A 10,139-nucleotide genomic window follows, 5' to 3' on the forward strand; every position below is an offset into this window, starting at 1 on the left:
TTTATTCTTTGTACCTGATCATCAACTTCCTGTTTAAGAAATACCGCCAGATTTGAGTTCCAAGGATAAACAGAAACGACTAGGAAATGGTGATTGCCTATCGTCCTTAAGTCACTAGATAAAATGGACGATAGGAGGCTAAGATCAATTATTTCTAATTGCAAAAGCGATTATATCAAACCGCTTTTGACGCAATGGGGACGTCAGATTCAATGCCAAAATATTATGTCGGTTAACTTTTCGGATCCAAAGAAAACGATTGCCCAAACACTGTTGTCACTATGTCGAGTGAGTAGAAGTTCCATTGTTGAATGAATTGATAATTTTACTACTTACATTATTTTGTTAAATATATTGCATATTACAACACACACTTGTATTTGAACCACAGTTGCAGGTAAACCTGGGAGTTGGCCTGTAACATTATAATAGGCATACTGCAGCAGTTATAGTTTAATGACTGATCACGATTTGACAGATGACGCGTAAAGCCCAAAAACAAAGCTAATACCTATGCTTATTATCATCGGATGTATATCCTCGATACCCCAGGGCTTACAATCACTTTCTCTTGTATTCTTTTCTTCTGAAACCTGCCTAATACCAATCAAATATATTGCTTGTGCCTTCAATTTTGCTTGGAAATGTTACAGGGGTAGAAAAAACTTTAGTGAGCGTAACCCCTGGACTATAAAAGTGAACAGGTGTATTGACTAATGTTACCTGGTGTGTTCATCGACATAGACATTTGTTGTAATTTTGTATCACACTAACTCAACTTTATCTTATACAAGTTATAATTAAAGAAGAGTGACCATGATACATGTCTGCATAGAAGATCTTGACTGGGTCGATTGTCATTGACCAGGCAACTCAATTGACAGAGCATTCGAGTAAAGGGTCCAGGGCTTGAACCTTGGTTTTCCTTTACATTTTACTGTTCCTATTACATTTAGTGTTTGTGACAAAACCTTGTTTCTAAGAAGATAAAAAGATGAATGCTTGACAAAGGGATATCTGACCCTGTGTTTTAAGATTTACTAGAGAAAGAAGGAAGAAATGTTGTGTAACTGGTATGGGTTGATTGTGTGCAACCAGGTAGCTCAATTAATTGAGTAATCTGTCTGGAATTTGGAGGGTCCAGATTTCAAACCCCAGTGTGGCTGTGCACTTTTCTGCTCCTATTACATATACATTTAGTTTAGTCCAGTTTATCCACTAAGAACATCAGATTCTGCAACCTCTTGATCAGATGACAGTTTCTAGGTGTATTCTATATCTTGGGAACTGATTACTAAATCTCAGATAATCCTGTGCTGTTTTTGCTGTGATTGTGTCCATGTGCAGATGACACTTTATCATTTCTACTGGGAAACATGCATCTGTTTCTTTTTAATCACTATTTTTTAACAGGTGCCCATATAGTGACATTTATCATTATTTTTTTTCCTAATAAAAATAAGCTGCATTGAGCAATTTGAATGTCATTTTGTCAATGTTGGTGACTAAAACAATGATCTCCTGCTTGTTACAATAAACCAATAGAGCAATACCAAATTAACAAACAGCAATACCAAATAGTAACTTTGGACAGTCTTTTGCTGCATTTGGAGCTGAAGAACCTGTTTTGGGGTTTTCTTTTTGGTGGCAAAAGATTAGAGAGGGAGAGTGTAAAGTGAAAGTTGGGAGTACAGATTGTCTTACTTAATAGTTTAAATTTAGTTTTGTCCAATAAAAAATGTCTTTAATCAATACCTTGGGAACATAAGGGTATACATACAAAGGACTCTTACAATGAGAGAAAAAGGTTGCATTTTAAGCCCTACCATGGCAAGGAGATTATTTCATTTAAGTTCTTGAAATTTCCTTTTTTTAAATCAAGAAATGTAAAGATGCCAATACAATCTCGACTGGAAAAAGATTGTTGAATTTTCAAGTCAATCTATCTGTTGTATTACAAAATACAAATACAAGTTTATACAACATCTAACATACAAAGCACATCAAAATGTTGATCAATTATAGACTGGCTGTTGATGCTCAAACGAAACAGATTTAAATATGCAAGTGTTAAAGTTTACATCCTTATATAGCTGAAGTACAGCATACCACTAAGAATTATCCTTCCTTTTGACGTATTAAAACTAAACCAAGTCGAGACATTGAAATTTGTGGTAGTTATAAAACTGTTCTTACTCTATTGCTTTAAAGATAAATTTTGGTGAGAATAACTTGCTTCTTTAATTACACAATAGTTATAAATACTTGTGCTTACCTATATCACATATCAAGATATGTTAAATTATATTCATCAGGTGATTCTAATTATTGAATTTTCAGTCGAGGAAACATTTCAAGACTGAAATTGATGAATTGGACCTCATGTGTAAGTCAAACAACATTATGTTTAAAATTATTTGGCTATCTATAAATCAGCCCAATAATATTATTGAAGTTTCTCTAACACATGCTTTTTCATTGTCCTGTGATTTAAATCCCTGGCTTTGTGCACCGTTTTACAGTGCAAGTTTATGTGTTGCCTTGTTTTGGCAGGTACAGGATTAAATTTATGAAAACATTGTCAAATCATAACGAGTAAAATGCATTAATGATACACATCAAAATTTAAAAGTACTGATTACTTCAATATTTCATGATGGAATGAAACAAAGATAAAGCTGACAAAACATTGAATCCAAAAGTTAAAAACAGAATGATGTTTTTGCAATAATGTACCCTCTGAACAGTATAATTTTAAATTCTTGACAATTTAGCTATTATTATCTAGGTACACAGATGTATCCAAAGAAGCAATTATGGAAAGTTTTCCATCTTGAAGACAAAAAAGGTAAAAATATGTTTATAACTTTATAATTATAATTTTTGTTTTTGACTTGTCAAGACCATAATTAACTCAGGGAGCAATCTGGTCATTACCTAGAGTTGCCAGCTTTCTATGCTTTGAATATATTCATCATATAAGATGGAGGAGGATCACATACTGCCATGATATCATGGTACTCATTTACAAAGTTACAGCTCTTTTTTGTATGCCTGTCAATAATTTTGAAAAGAAGTATACATATTATTGTATGGTGTTGTGTGACCTGTCCATCTTAAAACTTTAATTTGTTAAGAGATTTCTTTCCAGTTTTCAACTGATTTCTTTCAAACTTTGTTGGCTTAATCACCATGACATGATTTGATTTTTCTGAATGGCAGTTTGATTCGACTGTGTTGGGAAGAGTTATTGTCCTTTGTTGTTTTCATTATGTAACCTTGTCCAGATATCATCTTTTTTTTTTAAACTTTGTATACTTTGTGATTATGACATGAAATTGTGTTTTCTCAAATGTCAATTAATTTTTTTTGTGTATGGAGATTGTAACATTTTCTCTCAGTTTTCAGATAGCACTGACTTCCTTCATTCTGCATTTTGACACAATATTACCACTTCCATGTTTCCATGTTTCATTTTAATATGATGAATTATGGATATTTTCTTGAAATGGAGAATTAAAACCTATTCTTGTTTACTTTTTCAAAGATCACTTTAAGTTTTCCCATTGTTCATAGTTAGCAAACATTTCTTTTCACATGTTGATACTCTTTTGTATTTCGTTTTTAATGTAATTTCCATAATATTCAGTGATTTTTGTTTCTTTTTATGAAAGAATGGTGTCGATATGATATGTGAGCTTTTTATGTTTTACAGATAACATTGGCAATATGTGGTTGGATCTATGCAATCCTCAGAAATTTAAAAAGAAGTTTAAAAGCCAGGCAGAATTATATTTTGATAATGTAAGTCTGCTGTTTCATTATGCAATGGAATCGATGGTTGATATTAAGCCATTGAATTGTCTTAGAAGGTGCAAAATTGTGTAATAGAAAGTTGCAAGTGAAAAAAGAGAGGTCTAGAAATTTTAGAGAAAAAATCTTTTGGCATTTATATAAAGTTTTAATGTACCTTTATATTTCCATGCATGTACTGTTTTTTATTCTAACTGCTCACTCTTCTGAGCTGTTCTCAATCATTTCATGTTTTAAATCGGGCCTTCCATAGAAAATGTGTTTATAGCAGGATTTAGTAATATTCTCTGTATCATTTGAGGTTTATAGCTTTATATTTATGGAGTCTGTTGATGTAGGGTTTTAAGTTGTGGTTATTCTTTTATATGGGACATCTGTATTTAATTAATATTTAGGAATGAGCTTTGTAGGTGGTATCTATGTATATGACTAACTGTACATTTACGACTAAATTCTAATATAAATGGTTTCAGCTAATGATTTGTTCTCTTTCAGGTGGTATCAGTATGTGTAGGGGTCAATAAGGGAGCTCTGTGGACAAGACTCTCGGCTACTATCAGTGGACGTAGACAACAGGAATATAGACCAAGCAACATTGTGTACATGGTGTACTTTCCCAAGACACAATATATCATCGTAAGCCGTTACAAACTGTCTGCAGAAGAGTTCCTAAAACAGGTAAAATCAGTGAACAGAGTAAATCTGCAACAGATTTGGTCAAAAGTCACACAAAACTGTTGTGTTAGACTAATTTAACATAAAACATTGTTAGTTAGGTCAAAGTACACATGAACATTTACAGTCTTAAGTAAATGCAAAGCTACACAAGCTAAAGTAAATGTTCATTGTATGTCAGTGTTAAGCTATATCGAGTAAGGTTAAAGTTCATATTCACTTGATGTGTTAATAATAATAAATTAATTTGTCAGTTTATAGTCATAGGCTTAGTAAGAATGAGGCAACAACAGGTAAGGTCAGAAGTCATGGTTACTTGGTAAGCAATGTACATATATATAGACAAAATTCATAGTTCATAATGACAGGTGTTTTACAGCTACATCAGATAAGGTCAAAGTTCATGGTTACAAGGTAAGCAATATACATATATATATAGACAAAATCATAATAAGGCTAAACCTAGTAACACTAAAGTTCATAATGACAGGTGTTTTACAGCTACATCAGATAAGGTCAAAGTTCATGGTTACAAGGTAAGCAATATACATATATATAGACAAAATCATAATAAGGCTAAACCTAGTAACACTAAAGTTCATGGTTACATGCTAAGCTATAAGCCAAAATCAGATCAAGGCTACTTCAATTAAGGTTTAAGTTTATAACTACCTACCTGGTGTGTTATAGCCATAGTAATGTAAAGCTTAATCAGGTAAGGTCAAAGTTCACATTTACTTAGTGTTATATCTATAGTCAGTGTAAAGTATATCAGCAAAGGTTGGAGTTTGTTGTGAGCTAGTGTGTTATAGCTGTAGCCAGTGTATCAAATGTTACACTAGTTAAGGTCAAAAGTTCATGTAGGATGTCACAATACACCAGGCCCCATTTTCACGAAATGTTGGGGAGATTTAACCAGTGGTTAGTGGAAAAAATCAAATCGCTGCCACTGAAAAAAATGATGCTCTATCAAATATCAATCTGACTTGTCTCAACAAATCTACAACTGGAAGATTTGAAGAATATTCCCAGGTTTGTTTGATTCTTATTGGAAATTTCAATTAACCACTGGTTAACTCTAACCAAGCTTTAAACAACTGGGGCTGGATTGTTACATTATTAGCATACTAAACAAGTATTTAGTTTTGTAATTTAGAATGATACTTGTATTTCAGACTATTTTGACAACTCTGGGATCAACTGGAATGACCAATATGCAGCTAACTGGCCGTGACCTTTACTCTCTCATACATTTGGCCTTGAACAGAAAATGTCAGGTATGTATTGCTGAACACTTTAACTCTGTGGCCAGAATTCTGCAAATTTTCAAAAATGTATTTTCAATTAAATGCTAAATTTCAAAAAGTCTTTTTATTCTTTTCAGCATTTTAATATTGTCACAAGATTTCTTTTCATTTTCCACAATCTCTTTAAACTTATACATCAATCATGATACCAAGTAATCAAACGATGAAGCTTTGATTGGTTGTTATACAAAATCTTCCACTATTGTAAACACCATGAATTGTTACCTAAGAAATGTAATTCATTTATGGATTTTAGGGACCCTTCAGCAAGTTCAGTTCTTCACAAGAACAGCGACCACCATTTGCAGGATTTCAACCAAAAAAAAGAAAAGGTGACATGTCAATGTTGTGCTTATGGATGTTGAAGATTTCTGAGCATGTTTGTGTATTATGGATTGTAAGGAAATCAGAATTGTAAACCTTAACCACTTCATAGTATGTTTTTCAGTTTGCCTATTTGAATAAGAGGGGTTTAAATTTACTCATCCAAACATTGGACCATTTCAAATAATTTATGCTCTCCAAAGGGAGAGAATTTAGTCGCCATTTTTTTAGTCCATCTGTCCCTTTGTCCATCCATCATAATTTTGTTTGGAGCATAACATAAAAAGGATACGAGGTATTTTGATATTGAAACAACATATCCTGATTATTTCTTTGGCATTGTTCTGACCCATAGTTGTCTTTGTTATGCCCTACTATTTTAGAGGGTGAGGGCGATAGTGTAACCCAGGCAGAGTAGCTGTGGACATGATTGATATTGTGTAGACTGAATCTTTCTCAGGTCCTAACTATAAACAGATTTGATATTTAAACCAGCTTAGAAATCTTAAAGGAAATTAAAGTGTTTTTAACCAAAATATTACACTTCCCCTTCAATGAAGTTAGGGGTATAAACTTGTAGTGTTTTACCCAAAGTAAACTCGAAGTGTTTTTCCCACAGTTTCTAGCACAAATCTCAGCCACTATGTGATGTGTTGACTATGTATAAGGTGCTGCTTCATGTACCAAAACGAAGATATTTTTGTATCAATAGTTTTGATATTTGATTGCACCGCTTGCAGAGAGCATATAAGCTATTATTTGATGGATTGCCTTCCCTTTTTGTATATGGATACAACATTGTAAGACACTATATTCTGTACCAAAGAGAGATCATTATGACATCATTTGACCTTTTGACCTCTTGACTTTGGTGTAGATAAAAGGTTTCCAAACTATATTTCAATCTCTTTGTGTAGTATGAAAACAACATAGTATTCCACACCACAACTTTGCACTTTTGATCTTATTTGACATTTTTAAGACTAATGGAATAAAAAGATTTTAATTCATATCTTGATCACATATTCATCTCAAGACATCTAGTGACTTAATTTTTTTTCAATTCATTTTTACACAGAAGTCAAAACAATTTAATGAGAATACCATGTATGAGCTAAGTTTCACAGTTAACCATATAAGTTACCTATATTACTAGAGATTACAAATAAATTTGTCAAACAATGACACTTTATTTATTTTTTTTCAGTCATTGAGATTGAGCATAATCAGAATATTATCTGCGAAGATGAAGAAACGATGAAAAAGCGAGCAAAACTTTTGGAGAAAAGCTTTGGCCTCGAGGAACAACCCTGTTTAGAGAAAGTGGAATATAAGGTAGGGAAATGGGACATGATCAGTTGAATATTATGAAGAATTTATTATGCACTCTGAAAATGGTTTCATTTTATGTAGTTGCTGTTTTGTCTGTCCTTTCATGTTTGGAGCATAACTTTGCTCACTGTTAAGCGAGGATCATGAAACTTGGTGTATACATTTATCATGCTATGGCAATGTGCAATATACCAAATTTAGGGTTCTTGACCAATCAGTTACAGAGATATTGCCTTTTGTTAAAATTTTCTTGTCTGAAGCACAACTTAAAATTGCTAACATATAAACTAAACTATGATAAGGAAATTGGTGTATACATTGATCATACTAAGTCAATGTGCATTTTGCCAAATTCATGGCCCATGACCCCTCAATTACAGAGTTATTGCCCTTTGTTACAGTTTTTATGTCTGGAGCATAACTTTACCTGTGGTTAAACTAGGATAATAAAACATGATGTATACATTAGTCACACCAAGGCAATGTGCAGTGTAGGAAAATCAAGGCCATATGACCCCTCAGCTATGGAGTTATTGTCTTTTGTTAGAATCTTATGTGCATACTTTTGCTTTTATTTGAACTAGAATGATAAAGTTTGGTGAATGCATTGATCATATGGGGAGGAGCTACAATATACATGCCCTGCCCACCTAAAATTACCACCCTTGGGTGGCTTATCAACTGTGCAGCTTTCGGGTAGATCCTGGTATTAAATTAAGTACCTGAACCCCCTAATGACAGGGCTATTGCCCAGTTTCACTGGTATAGTTGTTTAAATATATATGCTGATATGGTGTTATATGACATAACAAGTAAACATATATAAAAGAAATGTTTTGTTGACAATGGTGCCATATTATACATATTAGCTTCTCATGAAGGGGACATAGTGGCTTTACAAAATAAAAGATTTTTAACTGGTTGTTTAACATGAAACAGTTGAACTCTCCTTCCTTAAAGCAGCAAATACTTGAAACTGTCTTAAATTTATGGCCAGTCAACAATTAATTTCTACCTAACCTTAATATGACCACTCTATGTGTTTGTTAAAGTGAAGGGATTTAAGAGTATTTAACCTTAAACCTCCATAACTAAGGCAGACTATCATAAATGTGGTACTGCAACAGAAAATAAACTGGAAAAATATATGGAACCCATCTTTAATTTTTAGACCAATAATAAGAACATTTGGTATGCAAATTTATATATAGGTTTTACCTGAAATTATATATATATACAGTATATCCTAGTGGTTTGTCAGCTTAGTATATATATGCTTCGTCAGGTGGCGCAGTGGTAACGCACTCGCCTTTCACCTAGTGGTAACGCACTTGCCTTTCACACAATAAGACCCCTCCACGCTTACATCCAGGCCAACAAGAGTGATTAGTATAAGTTGACATAACTTGTTGCGCAATTGTTGTAAAATAATAAAGTTTATATTTTATATGTATGCTTCACTGGTTATTGGTTAGATAAAGGTGACAGAGTTACCCAAACATCCTACATATCACATAATGTTGACTTGTTATGTATAGTAGTATATTTAACATTTATATCACATGATTGTAGTATGATGTATCTCATAGGTTATCAAATCTTAATCAACATGAAACATAATTTAATAGAAGTAACAAGATTAAAATGATAACATAATATAAAAAGAAAGTTTTTCAGAAATTTGTTTGCACAATTCAATGTAAGAACTATTTTTCTGTCATGTCACAAAATGATACACAAAGATAACAATGAGATTTTTTTTTTTAAGGTGAAGACAAAATTCCGTGGCACAGACTATGTACCTAGTATGGCAAATAGACAAGATGCATTCAAATGTACAGTCAAGTTTGAAGGCACCAGTGTTCTAGAGGGGATCAGGAACTTAGGGGCTACAGGACTAGCTACTGTCCCCCTCCCAGGGCACCTGGCTGGTGTTCACTCCCTTGCTAAAAACCACTTTGTGATACAGGACCAAGAAATGACTCCAAGGAAACGCAGAAAGTAAAAAAAAATATTACTTTCGATAAAAACAGTTGTTTCTTTTGGATTTGTGGACTTCTTCACAGAACCTGTCTATATGGTGCCCTGGATTGTTTGCTATGTGGCTGAACTTGTCTGTATGGTACAGTAGGCTGTTTGCTACCCAGCTGAATTTCTCTATAGTGCAGTGGACTGTTTACTTCACAACTGAACCTTTTAATTCACTGGAGTTTACTGTTTGCTACCTGGTCAAACCTATCTCTGGCACAGTGGGTAGGACATAACCCTGACCAAAGTTCTCAAGAGACATGTGAAGTGAAAACACGATGCAACATAACCTGTTTATCTTAATGTGTGGATCATTTGATAGCTAGATATGTGTCATAGAAACATTAAGTTGGGGCAAAGTCAGAACATCCAACTACTCAGCTCAGCATTTTTTCATTTTAACCTTTGTTTTTAGGACTTTAGATTATCATTAGTTAAACACTTTTATTACGATGATAGTTCTTATTCTTTATCAGCATCCTGTGATATTGTTAGCTACTTTTATGTTGAATTTTAATTTGATGATAAAAAGGCCAGATTTTTCTTATGGTATGTTTTGGATCTTAAATAAATACTGGCCTTTACCTTTTATAACTATGAAAACTCATTTCATTAGTTTATGATTAAAATTAATAGCCTATTTCCATGTATGTGTATCAT

General features: G+C 33.1%; 1 protein-coding gene across 1 annotated transcript; it reads left to right on the forward strand.

The window, feature by feature from the left end:
- The first annotated feature begins 123 nt into the window (after positions 1–123).
- On the forward strand, positions 124–9,857 carry LOC132556635 (centromere protein N-like). Its single transcript, XM_060221071.1, has 9 exons — positions 124–288; positions 2,341–2,386; positions 2,789–2,848; positions 3,716–3,804; positions 4,309–4,491; positions 5,664–5,765; positions 6,052–6,127; positions 7,327–7,454; positions 9,220–9,857. The coding sequence occupies exons 1-9, from the start codon at positions 124–126 to the stop codon at positions 9,454–9,456; spliced, it is 1,086 nt and encodes a 361-aa protein (XP_060077054.1). The 3' UTR covers positions 9,457–9,857.
- The last annotated feature ends 282 nt before the right edge of the window (positions 9,858–10,139 follow it).

Source organism: Ylistrum balloti, unplaced genomic scaffold, assembly GCF_031769215.1.
Source record: "Ylistrum balloti isolate Yb309-2 unplaced genomic scaffold, AGI_CSIRO_Ybal_v1 Utg370580, whole genome shotgun sequence".
In the NCBI taxonomy this organism is placed as follows: Eukaryota; Metazoa; Mollusca; class Bivalvia; order Pectinida; family Pectinidae; genus Ylistrum; species Ylistrum balloti.